Source organism: Peromyscus maniculatus, chromosome 5 (genome assembly GCF_049852395.1).
Source record: "Peromyscus maniculatus bairdii isolate BWxNUB_F1_BW_parent chromosome 5, HU_Pman_BW_mat_3.1, whole genome shotgun sequence".
NCBI lineage: Eukaryota > Metazoa > Chordata > Mammalia > Rodentia > Cricetidae > Peromyscus > Peromyscus maniculatus.
The window spans coordinates 56,872,503-56,896,658 of record NC_134856.1 but is presented as its reverse complement, the minus strand read 5'-3'; the positions used below and the strand labels follow the sequence as shown (position 1 = coordinate 56,896,658).

Here is a 24,156-nt window from a genome sequence, read left to right as displayed (position 1 = left end):
CTTCCCAAGGAAACCCCTAAGCATGTCAGGTGGGTTTTACAAAGGGAGAAACAGAAACGATAGCATTCCATGGCTGGTTTTTCTTCCTGAGTGCTTCGCGGGAGGGGTAATAGCTCATTTCTTCCCCAACTTTTGAAAGTCACATCCCAGCACCAAAACTCCTTGGGTTAGTTTTCCTGCAACCAGAGTCAAATCAGTACAGCACAGTACTGGGAGTCGACTCGGCGTTTTTCTTTTAGCAAAGAAGGTAAGAGGTTTTTAGCATCTTCCCAGGCCTGGGTCTGGGCCATTATTTTCACCAAAATCGCATCTGAAACCACGCGATCAGCTGCGGTCAATTCGCACTGCCCACTCCAGCTCCAAATTCTGCGACACTTTCCCCCTAGTTGTCATGCGCCGGAGTATTGCACCAAGGCTGCCGCAGGACTCTGCCTACTCCGCTACACGAACGCTGCCAGACTCTGCGACTGCGCCACAACAAAGATGGCTGCGGAGCGAGGCTCAGCCCTCGAGGGGCGTGGTCAAGCGTGCTCCTAGCCAATGAGCGCTAGCGCCTGGCCGCCGCCAATCGGAAGGCAGCGCGGGCTCCAGCGCGGGTGTTCCAGTCACTATGTCGGACTCCCCGGCCGGGGGTCCTGCGGTACGCGGTGGGCCCCTAGGCCTCCGAAAAACATGGACCGAACTGATGGGTAGGTCTCGCCACCACTACCTTCCGACCTCCACTTGTGAGCGCCCGGTGCAGTCCTTCCGTTCTCCTGGGGCCATTCTCCACGGTCCGCCCCTTCAGGTCCCAATGTGGTGCATCCCTGCGACCTGCAGAGAGCCCCAGCCTGTTGGTCTAGAGCAGCGGTGGGCTCCCGGCTTTCTGGTCCCCGCTGCTTGCTTGCGCCAGCGGCAGATGACCGTCCTGATCTTGGGTAGCTCTCCCTGGACCTCCGCGCAGGGTGTCACCTGGTGTACGTTGCGCTGTAATTTTTTGCAAAAAAAAACCATATATATATATATATATATATATATATATATATATATATATATATATATGTTTTTTTGTTTTTTTTTTAAATCTCCTTAGCGGGCAGAGTCAAGAAGCAAACATATAATCCTGAAAGGGAACAGAAATTAAAGGATTCCGCTCTGCAACTCCTGAGATACCACCAAAACATGAATGACCTTTTACTAGAGGTAAGAGGAAGTTGGCACGGCTGGCAGGTTGGGTGTTTGGAGCCCAGCCAGATCATAATCTTGATAGTATCCTTGTAAGCCTGTGTACCTGGTGAATACTGGTAACTGCAAACCAGGTGAGAAGAAAGCTGAATGTATTTTCTGCCTTTGGAGATTAAAGCAGTTGGATAGTAAATTTAATAATTCTCGAAAGACTTTAGTAATTCCTTCTTGAAAAAAAAAGAACTTGAGCCGGCTGAAAAGATGGCTCAGTACATACTGTTTTGTTTTTATTTTATGTGTATCAGTGTTTCATTTGCATGTATGTACGAACCACAAGTGTGCCTACAGAAGTCAAAAGAAGGCATCAGACTCCCTGGAACTGGGGTTGTGGATGGTTGTGAGCCACCACGTTTGTGCTAAGAATCAAACCTTTGCAAGCACAACAAATGCTCTTAACCATTGAGCCATCTCTCCAGCTGTTCTTACAAAGGATCTGAGTTCAGTTCTCAGAACCCATGTCAGGTGGCTCAGAGCCATCTGTAACTCTAGTTCCAGGGGATCTGACACCCTCTTCTGAAGACACTGCACAAACTGATACACATACACATAAGCAGGCTAGCTTTATGTCAGCTCAACACAAGCGAGAATCATTTGGGAAGAGTTTATCTCAGTTAAGGAACCGTGTCCGGATAGGCCTGTGGGCAAACTATGCTACATTTTCTTGATTAATGATTGATGCGGGAGGGTCCTGGACTGGTGGTCCTGGGATCTATAAGAAAGTAGGCTGAGGTGGGGCGGTCCTGGCGCAGGCTTTTAATTCCAGTGCTGAGAAGGCAGAGCCAGGCAGATTTCTGTGAGTTCAAGGCCAGCCTGGTCTACAGAGAGAGATTCAGGACAGGCACCAAAACTACACAGAGAAACCCTGTCTTGAAAAAAAAAAAAAAAAAAAAAAAAACAACAAAAAAGAAAGCAGGCAGGCTGAGCAAGCCATGGTGAGTAAGCCTGTAAGCAGTACTCCATAACTCCATCAGTTCCTGCCCTGACTTCCCTGGATGATGGACTACAAGTTGTTTTATATGCATGTTTCTTTCTTTTTTCTTTTCCTTTTTGGTTTTTTTTTTGGGGGGGGGATGGTGTGTGTGTGTGGGGGAAGACAGGGCTTCCCTGTGAACTCTGTAGACTAGGCTGGACTTGAACTCTGAGATCTTCCAGCCTCTACCTCCAGAATGCTGGGATTAAAGGTGTGTGCCACCACTGCCCAGAAAGATGGACTGGACTACAAATTTCAAACTGAAATAAGCCCTTTTCTTCTCAAGTTGCTTTTGGTCATGGTATTTTTTTTTTTATCACAACAATAGAAATTCTAAGACACACAGAAACATGTACATGCAAAAATGAATTAAAAAACCAAACAAAACCAAAAGCCAACCCAACCAAACAAAAGACACCACTTGAGAGTGCCCACTATGTGCACTATACACAGTCGGACTTTGACAGTGGAGTTCTTCATGTTTTGGTTTGTAGGTAGAAGATCCACAGTGTAAAAAATTATGTCTCAGCAAACTGATTGACCGCGACAGTGCCTCGGCCTACTCTGACCAGTCCAGTTCCTTTATCCGTAAGTTGTCACTGCTTTTTTTCAATTTATTGAGTTAGAGAACATTTAAGGAAAAAGTCTTGATCTGTTTATAATAAATAGAAATTTAAATTCCATCAAATAATGCCTTTCCTCTTATGTATTATCACTAGGTTACACAGGTTTTATGACTTGTTTTGGAGTTACTTGGTTGCTGATTTTTTTTAAATGTATTTATTGCTCTTGTTCTCCTGTTTCTCTGTCTCTGTGGGGGGTGGGGAAGGGCACATGTGGAAGTCAGAAGACAGACTTGTGGAGTTGGTTCTCACTTCTATCTTTACATGGGTTCCAAAAATCAAACCCAGGTTTCCAGGTTTGTGTAAAAGCACCCTTACCTAACTCTGAGCCATCTCACTGCCCCCCACCCCCACATACACACACTTTTTTTCCCTTTATTGAGACAGGATCTGTATCCCAGGCTGGCCTAGACCTTGCTATGTAGCTGAAGATGATCTTGAACTCCTGACCCTCCTGTTTCTACTCCCGAGTGCTGAGATTATACTGGGGATCACTCCTGCTAGGCAAGCATTTTACCAACATTCTCAACTCCTACTGCTGGTTTGAAAATGTACTCAGCTTGAGCTGGAGAGATGGCTCAGAGGTTAAGAGCATTGACTGCTCTTCTAGAGGTTCTGAGTTCAATTCCCAGCAACCACATGGTGGCTCACAACCATCTGTAATGAGATATGGTGCCCTGTTCTGGCCTGCAGGCATACATGCAGGCAGAACATACTGTATACGTAATAAATAAATAAATCTTAAAAAAAAAAAAAAAAAAGAAAATGTACTCAGCTTAAGGCGCAGGTTATAAGGAACCCAAGTTACCCTTGGGAAAATCATTTGGTGTGCACTTCCTTCACAACAGTGATGACTGCAGTGAGCAAGCATGAAACCAGAAACATCCTCCTAGGTGTTCCTCCCAGTTCCAAGAGTCTGAGAAAGCAGTGTGTGTGGGTGGGGGAGGTAAGGAGGGAGGTGGGTAGATGGGGGAGCAAAAGGTAAATTTTTTTTTGCACCTCACATTTTTTATTCTACAATGATTTTTTTCAAAAAGTGATACTAATGTCATTATTCATTAGTTTTTCATCTTTTTGTTTGTTTTTGAGCCAGGGTTTCACTGTGTAGCTTTGAAGCCTGTCCTGGAACTTGCGCTCTAGACCAGGTTGGCCTTGAACTCATAGAGATCCGCCTGCCTCTGCCTCCCAAGTGCTGGGAGTAAAGGCTGTTCTTTATCTATTTTTTACATTTATTTATTTATTTTGTGTTTTTTTTTTTTTTTTTTTTTTTTTGAGGCAGGGTTTTTCTGTGTATCCCTGGCTGTCTTGGAACTTAACTCTGTAGATCAGGCTGGCCTTGACTCATAGCGATCCACCTGCCTCTGCCTCCAGAGTGCAGCAAAGGCGTGCGCCACCACTGCCCTGCTTATTTTTTACATTTATTTATTCATTCATTGAGAGCTTGTGTGCCCAGGTGACCGTGTGGAGGTCAGAGGTCAACTATGTGAATCAGTTCTCTCCTTCAGCCATGTGGTTCCTGGGGGCCACACTCAGATCGCCAGCCTTGACAGCGGGCAGCTTTACACACAGAGACATCTCCACCCTCGGTACTTTAGTAAATATGCGAGTATCTGTGAGTACTTGTCACATGTGTGTGGGTACGCACAGAGGCCAGAAGAGAGTGTTGGATGCCCTGGCGTTGGAATTCTAGGTAGTTGTGAGTAGTTCAAAGAGAAGTTAGGGTCTGTGAATTTAGGTCAAGAGCTGCCGGTGATCTTGACCGCAGAGCTGTCTCTCAGTCCCTCACATTTGTGTTGTAAGGTTTATTGTGATTTGAAGTCCTGGGGATTGAACCTGGGATGTTGTGTATTTCACTAGCTCTTGAAACACTTTTAAAAAAAGTCGGGATCTGTCTAAGTCAGTCCTCGCGCAGCCCTCCAGTAGCTGGGACGACAGGCTTTTGTCACCAGCCCCGCCTCTGACCTCTAACACTTGTAATTTGAGGCCTCTGTAATTGCTGCGCATGCGGCTTTACTTACACGTTGATACGTTTTTAGAGCCTTGATGATAACGGGCGTGCATGATAAAAATAAAAATACCATATATATGATAAATATATATGTGTTTTTTCTTTTTTTTAGATTTTTATTTTTATGTGTATGGGTGTTTTGCCTGAATATATGTCTGTGTACCACATGCATGCTTGGTGCCCATGGGGGCCAGAAGAGGGGATTGGATCCCCTGGAACTGGAGTTACAGGTGGTTATAAGCCACCATATAGATAGTGAGAATTGAATCTTTGGAAGAACAGGTGCTTTTAACTGCTGAGCCATCTCTCCAGCTCTTCTTCTTCTTCTTCTTTTTTTTTTTTGTCTTTCTTGACAATTAGTTCTGGAAGTCAAATAAATGAGAAAATGCTTGTCTTGTAAGCACTGCCTTTTCTGGATTGTCCAGAACATTTCACTTTAGGGGGTTGCAGGCCACAGACTGGGTCAGGAGCCTGATGACGGCCATAGACCAGCTGTCCAGCCTCTGCCAGGTATCCCAGAGGACTGAGTATTCCTGTGATTCTGTGCTGCCCGTCAGGTACAGGGCAGAGTGTCTGGAAGTCCTATCCAGTTTGGACTTACTGTTTGTAAGTCACTGGGAGTAAACTCATCTGTAAGGCTAAAGTAATAGAGGGACTGAGGGTGATGTAGCACTTATCACTGTGTCTGAGGCCTTGGGTGTCACCCTATCACAGCAAAACACAGAAGAGACTGATGAGTTCTGCTTATGGTGCGTCTTTATAAGGAAGATGATAAAGTGTTCTCTCCATGTTGCAGTGGAGTGTATCTGTTGTGGTACATGATGCATACATATGTTTGTGACTTTGGGTTCTGAGGGTTGCCTCTAATTGTACTGAGAGCTACTGTGGGATGTCTTTCTGTATGCTGTGAACATGTGTTGTGAGTACTGGTTGATAAATAAAGCTGCATTGGCCTATGGCAAGGCAGCTTAGAGTCAGGCGGGAAATCCAAGCAGATATATACAGAGAGAAGAAAGGAGAGCAGGAGAGAAGCCAGCTGCTGCCAAAGGAACAGCAAGATGCCAGCAGACCGGTAATGCCACGGCCATGTGGCAACTTATAGCTTAATAGAAATGGGTTAAGTTATAAGAGCTAGCTAGCGAGAAGCCTGCCATAGGCCATACAATTAATATAAGCCTCTGAATGCTGATTTTATAAACGTGCGGGGCCAGAGAAACCTTCTGATTACAGAGAGCTGCCCATTTGGCCCTGAAATTCTCTTCATTTTGTGTCTCTTGTTTTTCCCTTTTTATCTATTCTTCCCCCTTAAATGCAGTTTAGTGTGATGTTGCAACCTAATGATTCATTTTTCTACTGAAGCCTTCTTCAAGTTTTTCTCGGTTTTCAGGGAAAACCATAGCTTTGTTTTATTCTTCAGCCTCTGCTTTTCGGGATCAAGCCTCGGCGCTGGGAGTTCCTGTGGGGATCCTCTCTGCCAGAGTGTTCGCTCGCAGTGTGCAGCAGGTCTGCGTGGAGCCCAGCCATCCTGTGCTGCTCAGCTTGGAGCAAAGAGTGAGTGGCCAGCCCCATAAATGAGGACATGTCCCTTTTAAGCTGTTTGGGAAAAGAAGGTATTTCTTTATTTTTAGATAATTCATCTTTTTTACAAAAAACAAAATTGTATCTGTTTTTAGAAGAAACTATCATCCTTGTTAGAGGTTTCTCAGCATTTGTTGGCACGTAATATGTTCTCCCGCCTCACCTTCTGTCAAGAACTGTGGAAAGCCCAGGTAAATTTGAAGTTCTTCCACTTGGGATTTTTTTTTTTAAGCAGTGCTCTGTTGGTTTGGGTCTATGAGTTTTCTTGGGAATTTGGCCAAATATCTCACTAATTAAAGAGCCTGAAAGAAGGGTTCGTCAGGTCCTTCTGGGAGTGGAAGAATGCTTCGGTATTGTATGTCAGTTTCTACCCAGCATTAGTTGTAATTATTAGCATAGGGTACATAGCTGCCTGTAATCCCGGTTTTTGAAAGATACAGGCAGGAGGATCTCTGAGTTCAAAGCCAGCCTGGTCTACATAGAGAGTTCCAGGACATCCAGAGCCCCATGGTGAGACCCTGTCTCCCACCAAAAAGATAGGATATAACATATCAGAAGCGTGATCCTCTGACTTCTTGGGTATGCTATTAGGAAGGCTCTTCCAGAGAACATATACTTTTAAAACTATAGTACTAAGAGCTGGAAGTAGCTCAGATGATGGGGTGCTTATCTAGCTTGCATGAGGCACTGGATTGGACCCCCAGCTCCTCATACACTGGGCATAGTGATACACACCTATCATCCTAGCGCTTGGGCGTCAGAGCTAGAGGATCAGGGGTTTGAGGTCATCCTCGGCAGCATAGCAAGTTCTAGACTAGCCTGGACTACATGAGACCCTGTTCCAAAAAACAAAATAAATGATACTAGTAAGCTCTATTTGAAACATTAATTTTTTTTAATCTTTATTGTGCATGTATGTATGTATGAGTATGCTCTCCAGCCATGGCATGTGAGTAGAGATCAGATGACAGTTTCCAGGTAGTAATTTAGAATGCAGAGGGCACAGTGTGCAGTGACTTACTGGAGACTCCTGGGAGGAGGTCAGAGCTGTCTTATACAGCAGAGGAAAAGCCTTGCAGGACAATAAGGGATGTGAATGCTGTGCAAATGGGAACCTGTGACATGGGCCCTTTAGGCCATGCTGTGATACTGTTTATTTTTTCAGTGGGCATAGGAGCATAACCTGAGCTGAACATTCTGTAGGGAGATGCACATGTTAAGATAATGTTGTGTTTTTCAGAACTCTTTGTTGCTTGAAGCTGTGTGGTGTCTTCACACACACAATGTTGTGAGCCTACAGGAGCTTCTGCACAGGTAAGTTTGTTGTGGGATGTTTGAGCAAACTGTGTAAAGATGTGTTGCTGTTCCACCTTGCCTGCCTAAGGCACCTGGTTGGTTTAATAAAGAGCCGAATTGCCAATAGCTAGGCAGGAAGGATGGGTGGAGCTTCTGGTGAGAGAGGGGAACTCGGGGTTAGATTCTGCTTGTGCAGGATTCACCAGTGGGACACATAGGAAGTCAGATGTACATTATGGAGGAGAGGTAACAAGCCACGTGGCAGAACACAGATGAATATAAATGGGTTAATTTAAGTTAGAAGAGCTAGTTGGGAACGCGACTGAGCTAAGGCCCTGGGCTATAATGTCTCAGAAAACAAAACAAAAAAGTGAATTAACTAAAGAGATGTCCAGGTAAACACTGTTGATATATATAATATTTACTCCTTTCTGAAATTACTTCAGGAGCCAGATTTTATTAATTTGTGTGAGGGTGCGAATGTGCCAAAGCACTTGTGTGGCATTTAGGGTTCAACTTATAGGAGTCAGCTCTCACCATGTGGCTCCCCAGGATTGAACTCAGGTTGTCAGGCTTGGTGGCAAGTATCTTTTCCTCACTTGCCAACCCAGAAAAGGAACTTTTATAACAAGAGACATAACCTGATAAAGATGGAATAGCACAGAAGAAGACAAAGAAATTTGGAAGAGGGAAGCAGATGAACCAGCAGTAAGATATTTAGCAAACTTGAAGCTCTATCCTGAGCCAGCAGTGTGGATGAAAGACAGCCGTCTAGTCTATTTGATTTATTCATAAAGGCACAAGTATTGGGAGCATTTATACCTTAGGAGGTCGGGTGAAAAAGTCAGAAAGGCCTGGTTACAAGGCCTTTGAAGTGTTTGGAACCTCACCCCCTCTAGTCCACCAGAAGGCTGGAGACCAGCTCCCACACTTATTTGCCCCCAGGGACTCTAAGGAAATGAGGGATAAGAGACTTAGTTAGAAATATAGAGGGGAGAGAAACAGAAACACAGGATAGCCTCAGGTGGGCTTGGATCCTTATCCACTGGCCCAGAACTTTATTCCAAAGGGCTTTTTATAACAATGCCAAGGGGAGGGGCAGAAGACCTCTCCCTGCTAGATACAGCTAAGTGTAGACCCTTCCAAACACCTGGTACCCAGGCTTGTGGCCCAATCATCCTCTTATGCGCTCCTGCTGGGTACAGCCACTATGAAACCTCGGTGGGCTCCAACAGCCTACCATGACCAAAGCCCCAGATTCAATTCCTAGAACCACCAGATGTAGTGGCATACACCCATAATCCCGGTACTGGGAGTTTGAAGCAGAAAGATCAGAGTTCAAGGCCAAGCTTAGCTACAGAGTGTGTAGTCTGGGCTGTATGAGACCCTGTTTCGAAAAGAAAGGGAATAAAAAAAAAAAACAGGTACCCAGAATTTCTGAAATAGAACAAAGTGCAGGTCATTACATTAGTTAGAATAAACTTAAAAGGGTTGAAGTCATTGAAAATAGTTTTTCTACTCACAAAACAATTTTGTTGTTGGTTTTTTTTTTTTTTGGGGGGGGGGGAGGCAGGGGTTGAACCTGTTAGTAATTATTTCATTATCACTGAGCTACATTTTAATTTTATTTTTTCAAGGCTTATTTATTTTTCTGTGTATATGTGTGTGCTTGGGTGTATGTATGCAGTGCCAGACGAGGGTATCAGATCTTGAAACTGGAGTTACAGGTGACTGTGAGCTGGCGTGAGGGTACTGGGAATTGAACCCAGCTCCTCTAGAAGAGCAGTCTATGCTCTTAACCTCTGAGCCATCTCTCCAGCCCCCACTCCCCCAAATGTTTTTTAATGATAGCGTTCCACTATGCAGCCCTGGCTGTCCTGGAACTGTTGACAGTTTAGACTGTCCCCAAGCTTACAGAGATCCACTTGCCTCTGCCTCCCCAGTGCTGGGATTAAAGGCATGTGCCACCATGCCCGCTTATTAGAAAACTTTTAAAAATGGTGTTTTTCTTGAGTTAGCAGCAGCCAGGCAGGTGCCCTGCCCCTGTCCACTTTGGTCCTTGAGACAGGATTTGGCAGCTGATATCTCCTTCTTATCAGCCAACATTTCTAACTTCGGTTCTTTGTGTCCTCAGCCACCCTGACATGCAGGCCATGACCATGTGGCTCTTCAGGAACCTATGCATTCTGTGTGAGCAGATGGAAGCCTCCTGCCCACCCTCTGATACTACTAAAGCCATGCTTTCTGGTATGTTCATAGCAGGCGGGGTCCTGGGGACAGTTACTCATTTTGACCCTGGGGAGTAGAGCAGCCTCTCCGTTCCTGTGGGCCTAGGGCCTAGCATGAAATGAACTGGCCAGGTCAGCCATGGGCTTCTGTTTTCTTGAGTGGCAGGAGTTGGGTGTTCTCTTGGGTAGCCCCAGCTCCTTCTGCTGTCTAGACTGTACTGCCAGCAATCCCAGAGACGTAACACCAACTCAAAAAGGAGAAGCATGTGCTCTGCACAGGCGGCTTGTAGGTTTTTTTCTCTTCTTTGTCTTTTGAGACAGGGTCTTACTGTGTAGCTCTAGCTGGAACTTGTTATGTAGACCAGGCTGGACTCAAACTCAGGCATCTGCCTGCCTGCCCCTGCCTCTTGAATGCTGGGATTAAAGGGGTGTTCCTCCATACTTGCTCTTCTCCTGTTTTTTGAGAAAAAACAGTCTGACCTCTCATATTCATAGCAATCCTGCCTCAGCTCTCCCCCCACCCCCCGCCCCCCAAAAAAGCTGGGATTATAGGCATTTAACCATCGTGTCTGGCAAGTTGTATGTTTCTTTGTTTGCCAAGGATACTTTTCCAGTGTTATGAACTGCTTATATTTCCTGTAATCTGCCCTAGATAGGTAAAGTTTAATCAAATATAAGACAGAAAACCTCAATTCCAGGCTTCCTTATTCTGATCTTTAAAGTTATGGCTCAGCCAGGTATGGTGGCTCATTCATTTAGTCCCAGCACTCCAGAAGCAGAGGCAGGCAGATCTTTATGAGTTCAAAGCCAGCCTAGTGCATATAGGGAGCTTCAGGCCAGCCAAGGCTACTTAGCAAGACTCTATCTCAGGCCCACCCCAAATATAAAATTATGAATCAGTTTGTTTTTCTCATTCCTCAGAATGTGATGCTTCTGTGGAATAGTGGTTTAGAGTTTAATCACAGCTACCCCGATTGGATTGGTAGGACTGAGATTGAAGGTGATATAGGCAATTTAGCTTCAAGACTCTAGTCTCAAAGCAAAAAAAAAGCATGTAGTTTTTCAAGTCCTTGACTTAATGGTGGACAGCTAGACTGGCCTGAAACTCACAGTCCTGGGCTGGAGAGAGGGCTCAGTGGTTAAGAGCTGTTCTTCTAGAGAACCTGCATTTGATTCCCAGCCCCCATATGGCCGTTCACGACCGTCAGTAAGTCCAATCCAGGGTACCCAACACCCTCTTCTTCTGGCCTCTATGGGCATTGAGCTCACTTGGTGTATCTCTGTCGGCGTAGGCAAAACAATGAAACACATACAATAGAAATGAAATCTTAGAAAAGAAGTCCTTATCATAAACTTGACTCTGAGAAGTTGGATAAATGCTTGGGCCTCAGTCACGTGGACAGTGACTGAGTTCACCCGGGGCTCGGGGCTCTACTGAAGAGCAGTTTCCCTATCTGCACACATGTACTCCCTGGAGGTGGGTGAGTCATTGCTGTTTGGAGAGCATAATGGTTACAAATTACTTTGAGGTTTTTTTCTTTCTCAGGTTTTGTGCAACTACTAGTTTCAAGGGGCTTTCAGGAAAGCTCGGATCCAAGACCTGTGGAGCCTGAGAAGATGCCTCAGGTAGGGAGGAAAAATTAGAAAGGAGAATTAGGCTTTTTGGGGTGGGGGGTGGAGAGTTGTTTTTTCAAGACAGGGTTTCTCTGCATAGCCTGGCTATCTTTGAACTCGCTATGTCCAGGCTGGCCTCAAACTCAGTGATCCTTCTGTCTCTGCCTTCTGTCTGGGCTCAAAGACTGGACCACCACACCCACCTTAATCTTGAACCTCTTCTGATCTTCCTGATTCCACTTCCCAATGTGTTTGGACGGATTATAACTTCACCACCACTCAGTTTTATGATGCGCTAGGGACCAAATCAAGGGCTTTCCTCTCTGTAAAGTTAATCTGCCTATCTGCCTGCTTGCCTTCATATCTCTCTCTCTCTCTCTCTCTCTCTCTCTCTCTCTCTCTCTCTCTCTCTCTCTCTCTCTCTCTCTCACACACACACACACACACACACACACACACACACACACACATTCATGAGCAGAACTGACTTGGATTTATTAAGGAAATGAGAAAGACCTCCCAAGAGTGGGAGGGTGCCAAGGGAAGAATACCTTAACAGGCAGTTTCTTATTTTGCTTCAACATAACAAGGCATTCTCTTGTGTCTTGCCAGCATGTGAGTGCTTGAGAATTACTGAGTGGATTTGTGTTCTGTTGCAGGTTGCTGCAGATGTCCTGCAGAGAATGCTGACTTGTAAGTGGCTTGCGCTGAGCCCCAGACTGACTATAAGTGACTAGTTGGTTTACTAATTACTCTAGCAGGCTCCAGTCTTTACATTTGAAGCAACCCACCTCTGCTTCACTGCCTCTGGAGGCCTGTTTATGGCATATGTGTGGTGTGTGCTCACTTCTTTCTTTTGCTCTGGCTCTCAGTTCCTCCTCAGAACTCCACATTTAATTTATTTTTTAAATATTTATTTATTTGTTTGTTTACTTACTTATTTTGAGACAGGATCTGACTTGAACTCATAGAAATCAATCTGCATCTGCCTCCTGAGTACTGGGATTAAAGGCATGCATCACCACACCCCGCTAACTTTTTAAATTATTATTCTTATTATATTTACTTTTTATGTATATGGGTATTTTGCCTGCAGACATCTCTATGCAGCATGTATTCCCAGGGCTTACAGAGGCCAGAGCAGGGTGTTGCTTCCTCTGAAGTAGAGTTAAAGAACAGTTAGTAGCTGCCATGTGGGTGCTGGGATTTGAACCTGGATTCTCTGACGAGCAGCCTGTGCTCTTAACTGCTGAGCCATCTTCCCAACCCCCACATTTGATTTCTTGAGCCGTGGCTGGGGTGCAGCCCAGTGGCAAAACACTGACCTGGCGTGTTCAGTCTCTAGCACCACGAAGACTCCAGAGCTGTCACGTGTCACCAGCTCAATACAGCATTTACATTCTGTGTGTTCTCCTTCACTTGAAAGCTTGCAGATCCCAGTGTCTGATGGCACTTAGATGCCTTGGTGGACCTGGTGTCATCCTAGGAGATTCTGGACCTTCAGAGGCCTATGACAGAAATGGGTGTGTTGTCACCTTGGGGTGACACAGGACAGGCCGTTCGTGGGGCTGATCCTTGGTCTCTGTCCTGTGTTCTATTATCAGTTGCACTTGATACTCTGGATGCTGATCCACAGGTGACGTCGGCTTCCCAGACAGTGAGGGGCTGGTACGTCTGTGAGGCCTGCTGCTCATGTGAAATGTGTTCTTGCTTCGCCACTTAAACACCTCGATGGTAGCAGTGGCCGGCTGGGTACTGTCTGCTGTTCGGTGACTTTGGGGAAGATTCTTGCTAAAGCACGGGAGGTCTGTCCAACCTTCTCTGAGAGGGGGTGAGAGATTCCTTCTTATTGTAGGCTCCTGTTCAGCCTGCAGATTTCCAGGGCTTGGGGTCCTTCAGCCCCTCTTTTCTGCTGTTTTCCCGGTGTGACCTCCCTCCCATGTGTCTGTCTTCAGCTTTGGTATGCAGCTCCAACCTTCCTAATCTGTATCTAGACTCCTGCCTGCTTCTGGCCTCTGGCACCCTCCGAGAATTCACTTCTCTCTGGTTGCAACCACATAGCCCTGGATTCGTTTGATACCTGTGGCTTTGTGGCCTGGTGGAGAAAGAGCTTCCCAGTTGTCTCCTCGTGCACCCCCTTATGCTGTGTGCAGGTTTAGTGTCTACTCTGGACATGTATGCTGTGGTACGACGGCAGTGGATTCTCTGAAGAGGTTCTTCAGTCACACTCTGACTCAGATTCTGACTCACAAGGCGGTGCTGAAAGGTAGGACCCGTGCTGTGGCTGCAGACCCCTGCCCAGTCTGGGGTCTCTTCCCCTATCCTTTGGGTGAACTCTGACAGAGATACCGGTGACCCTTAGGTAGGTTTGAGGCTCTGTCCTCTGCAGGTGCCTGAGCTCTGATCCCTGTGCGTTAAATAGAGCACTCTGAGACCCCTTGAGATAATGACACTTTATCCCAGAGTCTGTCATCCCCGTTGTCTGGAACCAAAATTCCTCTGATCCTGAGGGATGACCTCCGTTAACAAAGGGAAATGATAGTGTCAGCAATACTTGGGGGAAAACATTACGACAGGATTGTCTTTTCACATTGAAGCTTTTAAAACAGGAGGTTTTGTTGGCTTGTTTTTGTCTCTTAATACACTGACTTGAAGTTTTGTTGTGTGTCCTCCGCAGTGTCTGATGCTATTCAAATGCAGAAAGAGTGGAGCTTTGCAAAGACTTGTCATCTGCTCACCACTCTGTACTGCAGGGTGAGTGTGGGATCCCATCCAGGCCTGGGGACTTAAGGTGACAGACCGGATCAGACCGACCCCTGTAGACACTGCCCGTGGGAGGAGGTTCAGGCGTCTCCAGCAGGACACAACTGTCCTCATCAGGATGGCGGTTCAGGATCACGAGGCTGACCTTGTCTGTCCTTGGGCAGAGCCCTTCCTTCTCAGAATGGGAATTCTTCCAGCCAGTGCCGACCACTGCAGGGAGGAGGACATGGCAGCCACTGAGGCTCCTCACCGAGTCTGCACTTCTCTGGCGTTGGAGCGGATGGGCTAGAGGGAACCGAGGGGCCGGTGCCTGTCTGGCAGTGGTTTACTTTGGCGTTAAAAGGAGCTGGGGCTGTTATTGCAGGTTTTTGTGACACTAGGTCCAGAGGAGTCAGTTGGCCGTTTGCAGGAAGTTCTGGAGACACAGGAAGTGAACTGGCAACATGTGCTGTCCTGTTTGTCTACACTGGTTGTCTGCTTTCCTGAGGCACAGCACCTGGTTAAAGGTATATGCTCATGGGCGCCCCATGAGACTTTGAGCACATGTGTGTGTGATTTGCATGCTGATATCAGTTGAATCCCAAACAGTAGAGGCTGAGCACATTAGTGATGCCCTTCACTCACTTAGAACTTCATAGACACCTGTCTGTCTGTCTGTTGATGTTAGTGCTACTTCTGTGAGTCTTAGTCAGTTTGTATCCAGCATGTGGTGATGTTGCCATCTGAAGCTGTTTGGTACATCCTCCCAGCTCAGATACTCAATCACCAGCAAAGCTCGGTTTTGTGAGTGAGCTGAGCTGCCCTCACCTGCCTTCTGACTCTGTCATAATCTCACAGACTGGGTGGCCTGTTTGATGGCCCGTGCCTTTGAGAGCTACCACCTAGACAGCATGGTCACTGCATTCCTGATTGTGCGCCAGGCCACTCTGGAAGGCCCCTTTGTGTTCCCATCCTATGCAGACTGGTTCAAGGTGAGTTACTGGGGAAGTCGGTACGACAACCTGATCGTCCAGAGAGCCGCGGGGAGGAGCTGCTGACACGCCCTGCTGTGTTCTCTGTGGGGAAGGGGGTCGGTTTGGCAAGCTTGGCCAAGACAGATCCTCACGTGTACTTCTGAAAGCCTTCTACTATGCTCTGCTCACAGCCCAGGGGCTCTGTGTCCTTGGGTGGAGTCTTCTTTCCTGAAATTTCCTGTTCTGCAAGGCTAGAAGCAATGGCTGCTTCTTTGTGTCAAATGTACTGTGCCTTTTTTCCCCTGAAGTTCTGAGATGTGTGCCACCTCCTTACATGACCCCCACCCCTCCTTACGTGACCCCCACCCCTCCTTACGTGACCCCCACCCCTCCTTACGTGACCCCACCCCTCCTTACATGACCCCCACCCCTCCTTATGTGACCCCCCATTCCTCCTTACGTGACCCCCACCCCTCCCTACATGACCCCCGTTCCTCCCTCTTTGTTTCGGCTGCATCCCGTGTTTTGTCTGTATAGTGCTCCTGAGTCCGAGCAAGAGCCATCAGACTTACCTCGGGAGGACTTGGAAAGTACAGATCTTGGGTCATCCCAGGCCTACTGAGTCTGTGTTCCCAAGGTAAAGTCTGGAGGGAGATCCTTAGCCGGTATGAGTACAGGTTTAGACTAGGGTGGTATGCTTGTGTGTGTGTGTGTGTGTGTGTGTGTGTGTGTGTGTGTGTGTGTGTGTGTGTGTGTGGTGTGTGTGTGAGTGAGTGAGTGCACATGTGTGTGCAGATGTTTTCCACCATGGGTTCCAGGAATCAAACTCAGGTTGTCAAGTTTGCACAGCAAACACTTAGCTGCTGAGACATCTTGCCAGCCTTAAGTTAACCATTTGTTCTTTAATTATTATTTATTAATAGATAAGAATATTAATTATTATTATTTTGAGACAGGGTCTCTCTATTTAGCTTTGACTGGCCTGGCTCACTATGTATATCAGACTGACCTCTAGCTCTCAGAGATCTGCCTCCTGAATGCTGGCATTAAAGGCATGTACCACCATACCAGGCTTAAATTTTGTGTGTGTGGTGGGGCGACCTTTGCCATGGTGTGTGTGTGCATGGAGGTCAGAAGACAGCTTTTATTATGTCACTTCTCTCTTTCCACTATGGGTTCTGGGGATCAAACTCTGGTCATCAGGCTTGTCAAGGACGTCAGAGAGGGCATCAGATTCCTGGGGCTGGAGTTCCAGGTGGCTGTAAACCACCTGGTGGCTTCTGGGAACCCAACTCAGGTCCTCTGGAGGAGTGGCAAATGCCCCTAACTGCTGAGCCATCTCCTCAGCCCTCCTTTTAACCTTTTGATTTCATTTTCATTTCATTTCTTTATGTGCTTGAGTGTTTTGTCTACGTACCTATGTGTGCTTGGTACCCACGAGGCAAGAAGAAGGATTCGGAACTGGAGTTATAGCTGGTTGTGAGCTGCCATGTGGGTTCTGAGAATCGAACCTGGATCCTCTAGAGGAGCAGCCAGTGCTCTTAACCTCTGAGCCATCCCTCCAGCCCCCTAAATTATATCTTGATAAAGCTGATTTTAAAAGGTAAAATGAGGAGAGGGGACTGGAGAGATGGCTCAGAGGTTAAGAGCACTAGCTGCTCTTCCAGAGGTCCTGAGTTCAGTTCCCGGCAACCACATGGTGGCTCACAACCATCTGTAATGAGATCTGGTGCCCTCTTCTGACATGCAGGCATACATGCAGGCAGAACACTATATACATAATAAATAAATTAATTAATTTAAAAAATGATATCATTTAGGGCTGGGGAGATTGCTCAGTGGGTAAAACACCTGCTGTGCAAACATGAGAACGCTGAGTTCAAATCCTCTCTAGTCCAGCACCTTTACAGTGAGATGGGAGGCAGTGAGAAGATCCCGATGCTCACAGGATAGCTAGCCCAGCATGTGCAATAGTGAACAGCAAGAGAGACTGTCTCAAAGTAGAAGATGGCACCTATGAACAAAATATAATTTATAATTTATAAGCCAAGCTTGGTGGCACACATCTTTAATCCCAGCACTCAGGAGGCATAGGCAGGTGGATCTCTTAAGTTCAAGACCAGTATGGTCTATATAGTGAGTTCCAGGCCAGCTAGGGATATATAGTGAGACCCTGTCTCAAAATAAAAGAAGAAAAGAAAACAGAAAAGGAAAAATCACTTACTTATTTTCACTTCAGTTTTATTTATTTGGGGCAGATGGGTACACGTACATCGTCATAGCATCCGTGTGGCGGCCAAAGGGCAGCTCTCGGGATTCACTTTTCTCCTGCCATGCGGGATCCAGGGATTGAACTCAGATCATCAAACTGAACCATTTCACTGGTTCATTAAGAAAAAGATACAATTTAAAATGGATCCAACTTACTGTATTGTTGGTTGCATTTTAGTTGACTATATTTGTAGGTTTAGTATTTGAATTCTAGTTTTAATATATTTAATTTGTGGTGTGTGTGTGTGTTGTATGTGTCTGTCTGTGTATACATATATATGCACGTAAATGGTAGGCATGTGGAGGTCAGAGAACAGCTCTCTGGAGTCTGTTTACCACTCTTGAGGCAGTTAGACCTGAGAGAGCGGAGCCTAAAAATGAGGTGGAGGAAAGTCTTATGCAATAGCCAACTTTATTCAGAGCATTAGAAAATTTATACCCTGAGGGTTAAGAAGAGTCTTCTGAGTAAAGTTCTCAAGAGTTCAAGCTGTACATAATCACAAGGACAAGCTGCAAAACATGGACAAGGCAAAAACGTGGTTTTCCATAGCGGTATATAAGAAAATAACAATAGCCAGTCGTAATGAATAATCTAAAGTCAACTCACCCTTATCTGCTACACCTGGGAGGGGCGTGAGAGCACACTGGAGTTTTCTCATAAGCGCTCGGAATTCTCCCACGAATCCATTCTTAGACTCAGTTCCAACACTTTCCTGCCTCGTTGTGTGATCTGAGACATGAACTCAGGTTGTCAGGCCTGTGTACAAGTGCCCTTACCCACGGGGCCATCTCACCCGTCCTAGTCTGTTGTTTCTAAATTGGAGTCAACTATGTTGCTTGGCTCTTAATCCATATATTTTTTAAAACTGTTAATGTGGGGCTGGAGAAATGGTTCAGTCGTTAAGAATGCTGAGGGCTCCTCCAGAGGCCCTGAGTTCAAGTACCAGCACCCACAGAGTGGCTCACAATTTATAGTGCGATCTGATGCCATTCTGGTGTGTAGACATGCATGCAGGCCAAGCACCCACATACATAAAATAGATAGATAGATAGATAGATCGATCTATCTTAAAAAAATAAAGCAACAAAAGAATTAATGTAAGCCAGGGTGTGATGGCATATACCTTTAATCCCAACACCCATATGACAGAGGTAGGTGGATCTCTGAGTTTGAGGCCACATAGTGAATTCCAGGTTAGCCAGGAGTGAGACCTTGTCACCCACATATACACACACAACAAAACAAAACAAAAAAAACAACAAAACCCTATTAATGTGTGTGTATATGGTTGCTGACTGTCATTGTACCATGTCATAGTTTATAGTTAAATGTAATTTTATTTAGTTTTTTAAAAAATAATTTTATTATTTTATATGTATGGGTGTTTTGCTTGCATGTATATCTCTGCATTGTGAAATACTGTGATTTCTTTTAAAGGTATTTATTTGTGTGTGTGTGTGTGTGTGTGTGTGTGTGTGTGTGTGTGTGTATGTGTGTCTGCATGAATTTTATGTGCACACATGCTCCCAGGAGCCCACAGAGGTCAGAAGAAGTCACTTGGATCCCCTAAAACTGGAGTTAGAGGTAATTATGAGCCACCATGAGGATGCTGGGAACTGAACCCAGGTCATCTGCAAGAGAAGCCAGTGCTCTCAACAGCTGATCCGTCTCTTTAGCCCCAGAAAAGAACTACCTTTGTCCTAGGATGTCAGTGACTTCTGTGACCCCAGGCCTGAATGTGTGTCCCTTTGGCTCCATTTAGCTATTCTAGCAGTTAGAAAATACAGGTGGGAGTTAGGTGGCTATGAGCAGCCCCTGAATAGACTCAGCTTTGTCTGAGTCTAGATCTAGGTATATTAAGCTGCTCTCCTTGCATTTGCAGACAGTTTATGTCTCTGAGTTCCCTTTCTTGGCCTCAGAAACTAGCATGGCATTATTAACAATTCCCTTTCTTGTTGAATGCTCTTTAGTGTTGTTGTTGTTTTTCAAGACAGGGTTTCTCTGTGTAGTCCTGGCTGCCCTGGAACTCACTCTGTAGACCAGGCTAGCCTCGAATTCAGAGGTCCGCCTGCCTCTGTTTCCCAAGTGCCAGGATTAAAGGTGTGCACCATCGCCACTGCCTGGCTGAATGGTGCTTAGTATCTGCAGTCTAACATGCAAAAGCATTGGCTGATCTTGACAAGATGCATTCTTCCACAAAACCATTGCACGGCTTCAGTTCACCCACAGTTTAAAGTTTGGTCCCAAACATGTATTATGCATCCCACAAGGCCAGCATAACAGGAGTCTGTGCGGTTTAGGGATGGTTTGGCAGTTTTCACCTGTGGACATTGTCTTTGCAAGTTCATATATGACATGCTCAGCATTATGATTGATTTAAAGTCTCTTTGTTCCCTCACATGCCTTAGCCCTATCCTCTCACCGAATCTGTAGGTAGCAGGGCTGCCTCAGGCTCTACCCTTGTTCTGTGGCTTCGGTGTCTGGTTGGGGTCACTTTGAGCAGCACTTTGAGCCTTTTTCCTTGGCTGCCCAGTGTGTAATGTCATTTCGGATTTTGGTAAGTTTGGAGACAAAAAAATGTGTTCAAGAGAGTCTCAGCTGATGTTAAGAGCCTTAGCCAGGTGGACAGATTGTGTTCCTGATAGTCACAGGGACCCATTCTCAGCATTTTTGTTTGTTTTCCTTTGCTTGTTTTGTTACTGTTTTTGAGACAGGGTCTCATGTAACCCAGGCCGGCCTCAAGCTCACTGTACTGTTGAAGATAAACTTCATCCTTGATCCACCTGCCTCCAGCTCCAGAGTGCTGGAGTACAGGCTTGCACTGCCTCACCTGGTTTTTAAAGGGTTGCTGGGAATTGAACTCAGGGCTCTATGCATGCTAGACAATCTACGCCTCTTTTCTGTTCTTGTTGGTTGTCGTCTTGAGGCGGGGTCTCATTCTTAGCCCGGTCTGGCCTGGAACTCACAGTGAATCCCGGTAGCATTCTTCCTGTCTCAGCCTCCAGAGTTCTGGAATTACAGGTCCAAGCCACCACATTCTGTCCAGAGATACTGTTTTCATAGCAATTGTAGCTTCTCCTTTCATCAGCTGGTCTGTCTATCACATATTTAAGTCTCTGAACCAAAATTACTTTTTCTTTCTCTCAGCCGCAGTTTTCGATTGGGGCAGACCATGGCTACCTAGCTCTTGTTAGGCAGCATAAAGTGGGTACTGCCGAGTCGTATTTGGGTGCTGCTGAGTCGTACCCGATGTGATCTCTCCCTGCAGGAGTCCTTTGGGAGCTCCCTTGGCTACCACAGCTGCAGCAAGAAGGCACTGGTCTTCCTCTTCAAGTTCCTGTCTGACCTGGTGCCCTGGGAGCCCGCTCGGTACATGCAGGTAAGGAGCCAACAGCCGCATCCTGAGGCTTTCTGCTCATGGAAGATCACACTGAGCCAGGACTGGTCTCTGCCCTTCGACAGACAGTTCAGGTGTGCAGGGAACCAGCACAGGCACCTAGTAGCACCCACACATCCTCCTCAGGAGAAGAGAATGTATTCTCTCAGTGTGCGATGAAGTGCCTCCGCATAGGCTCTCTGAAGGACGAGCCGGTCCAGGTGGGGTCTAGAAAGATAGAATGGAGGAAATGGGTATAGGAGGGTCTATTTTTTGCTTTAATAAAATGATATGGTTTTATGATATTCAAATTTCTGGGTCCTGGAGAGATGGCTTGCAGTTAAGAACACTCACTGTCCTTCCAGAGGGCCTGGGTTCAGTTCTAGCACCCACATAGCTGCTCACAACTGGCTGTAACTCCAGTTCCTAGGGGATCTAATGCTGTGTTCTGGCTTTTGCAGGCACCAGACATACACATGATGGGCTAACATACATGCAGACAAAACACCCATACATACTAAGTTTACTTAAAAAACAACAACAAAAAACTAGATAGAGATATCTCCAAACTTATAATGATCATTTCTTCCAGATTTTTTGTTTTGTTTTCTTTTATTAAAGAGGCTTTATGTAAGTCTATTGTTGGAATATTTGTAACAAGTTGTGGTGTGGTACACTATAATCCCAGCATTTGGGAGGCAGAAGTAGGGTCACTGTAAGTTTGAGGGAGGTTTGTTCAACTGAGGTTCTGGGACAGCCAGGACTACTTCGTGAGACACTGTCTCAAAACAAGAAGACAGACAATTCTTGGAGGCAGGACAGTGGCACAGTCCGGTGGTCCCAGCATTTGGGAGGCCAAGGCAGGAGGGTTGTAAGTTCTAAGCGAAGCCAGTCAGGGACACACAGCAAGACCCTGTCTCAAACTCCCAAAAAGTCTGAAGCTGAGCACAGTCTTAGCATAGTCTTAGCTACTCAAGAGCCTGGGCATGAGACTACAGGCGCCCAGGAGTTCAAATCCTTCTTGAGGAACAGTGAAACACTGTCTCAAAGGAGAAAGAAAGGAAGGAAGGCTTGGCAGTATGATTTTTCCTTTTATCAGCTAGCCCCATCCCCCCACTTATTTGGGGGCTGGGGACCTGAAGCTCTCATGCTGTTCTTATTAGAAAGTTTGATTTACATTCCAAACTGAACGGGGATATGTGAGCAAAGGGAATAACAGACTCCAGTCACCACGGGGACTAGAACTGAACCTGTCCGCTTGCCCCAAGCCTGGACCCCTGTCTTTCTTATGCACTGTTGTTTGTGGTCAAGCTTTAAGACTGGCAGGTGCAGGATAGGTAATTGATCTGTGACCATCACCACCACCGCCCTGCGACACACACACAGCAGCTGTTGAAGTATCCTGTCCTGAGCTTCTCCGAGTGTCTCGGCCTCCAGCCCTGAGAAGTGACGAGGGTGGACCCTGAGAACCTCTCCTTTCTCTCTGACTCTGACTCACACTCGGAGACGAGAGGAACGTGAGGTCGTTTGTGCAGACCCGCAGGCAAATTCTACCCATGTTTCCTGTTCTTTGACAAATTTCTGCCTTCCTGCCCTTTGAACTTGCATTTACGGCAGTCTGGCTCTCCCTGGACTCACTGTTCCTTAAACTGGGCACCCGTGGTCAGTTTTCTGTAAATTCAGCCACAGATCTGAAGCAGGTCCTCTAATCACAGACCCGGACTCAGTCTGGACCCTGACAGGCTGTGCAGGTGCTGGGTCTTGTGTCTCTAGACAATAGAGTCTCCAGAGCCCGGGTGTGGAGCTGCTGCTTCCTACCCTGCTTCCCTCCCACTCAAAGAACCAGCCACACAGTACAGTTTTCTTAATTTTCTCCCTGGAAGGAAGGGCAGCCTTCTCTTGTAGGTTTGAGACAGAGTATCACTGTACACCTCTAGCTAGCCTGGAACCTGCTAGGTAGACCAGGCTAGCCTGGAACTTGTCCTGATCTTTGCTACTGCTTCCTGAGTGCTGGGATCACAGGTGTGCATCATCACCACGCTCAACTATTGTTCAAAAGTTACGTGTGTCGTGCCTGCTAGTGGCCATCTCTTATAGTCACTGTCCTCACTGCCGTGGGCTGCTAATGTCCCAGTGAAGAGTGCCGTGGTATCTGGTGGCTGACACTGCTGTACTGTGTTTTCTTGTAGGTCCATATTTTCCACCCCGCACTGGTCCCAAGCAAGTACCACTCCCTCCTCACAGACTACATCTCGTTGGCCAAGACAAGGCTTGCTGACCTCAAGGCAAGTCTGACCACTGCTCAAGCCCTGCCTGGCAGTACCCATTTCCTGTCTCTGTATTCACGTGTTTGTTTTTCCCCTCTGAAGGTTTCTCTGGAGAACGTGGGACTCTATGAGAACCTGTCCTCCTCTGGGGACATCACTGAGGTAATGTGTATCAGGCTTTTTTTCTTAGGCCACCAACCAGCTTCCAAATCATGACCCAGAGACTTACTAGTTTTGAATGCTTGGCCTAGCTTAGGCTTGTTTCTGACTAGCTCTTTTAACTTAAATTAACCTGTTTCTCTTTATCTCCCTTTTGACTCGGGACTTTTTACTTTTCTTTCCTTCTGTATATCTTACTTTTCCTGCTCTTTGTGTCTGCTGGCCGGAGTCTGCCTGACTGGCCTCGGGCATCTCCCTCATCCTCCTCTCTCTTTCCCGTCTCTCTTATTCCCTTCGAGCCTAGATTTCTCCTCCTGTTTATTCTCTCTGCCCACCAGCCCCACCTGTTCTTCGTCAGCCCAGCTATTGGCCGTTCAGCTCTAAGCTCTAAGCCAGGTGCCTTAGACAGGCAAGGTGAAATAAATGCAACACATCTTTACATAACTAAACAAATGCAGCGTAAACAAATGTAACACACCTTTGCACAGCTAAAGCAATATTCCACAGCATAAACACATTTAACATACCTTTGCCCAGTTAAAATAACATTCCACAACAATGATGAGCACTGCTTTTGGTCGACCACAGTCTTGGTTCGCTTCTCTTTTGACTTGAGTCATTTGGCTCTCAGAATCCTCTGCTTAGTTCCTCTCCAGTGAAGCTAGGTCACCTGTTTTCCTGAAAGTGATTTGCCTGTAGTGTCCCTTAGAGTCTTTGTACGACAACACTCGCCGAGCAGAGTGGCCATGTTCAAAGACAGGCCAGTGCCACAGTGGACTCCCCTCAGGATTTTTTAGTTTACGTGTTTTTTCATTGATTTTATTT

At 46.3% G+C, this 24,156-nt stretch overlaps 1 protein-coding gene across 1 annotated transcript in view; it reads left to right on the top strand.

The window, feature by feature from the left end:
- Nucleotides 1-386: 386 nt before the first annotated feature.
- Nucleotides 387-24,156, top strand: part of Fanca (FA complementation group A) — a 54,352-nt gene continuing 30,582 nt past the window's right edge. Inside the window, exons 1-17 of the mRNA XM_076572252.1 lie at nt 387-689; nt 1,073-1,182; nt 2,689-2,782; nt 6,243-6,376; nt 6,499-6,594; nt 7,644-7,717; nt 9,834-9,946; nt 11,474-11,553; nt 12,201-12,234; nt 13,146-13,209; nt 13,695-13,807; nt 14,219-14,295; nt 14,669-14,810; nt 15,142-15,275; nt 20,798-20,908; nt 23,095-23,190; nt 23,275-23,334. Of these exons, the coding sequence (XP_076428367.1) occupies nt 611-689; nt 1,073-1,182; nt 2,689-2,782; nt 6,243-6,376; nt 6,499-6,594; nt 7,644-7,717; nt 9,834-9,946; nt 11,474-11,553; nt 12,201-12,234; nt 13,146-13,209; nt 13,695-13,807; nt 14,219-14,295; nt 14,669-14,810; nt 15,142-15,275; nt 20,798-20,908; nt 23,095-23,190; nt 23,275-23,334 (1,611 nt within the window). The 5' untranslated portion in view covers nt 387-610. The remainder of the gene's footprint in view (nt 690-1,072; nt 1,183-2,688; nt 2,783-6,242; nt 6,377-6,498; nt 6,595-7,643; nt 7,718-9,833; nt 9,947-11,473; nt 11,554-12,200; nt 12,235-13,145; nt 13,210-13,694; nt 13,808-14,218; nt 14,296-14,668; nt 14,811-15,141; nt 15,276-20,797; nt 20,909-23,094; nt 23,191-23,274; nt 23,335-24,156) is intronic.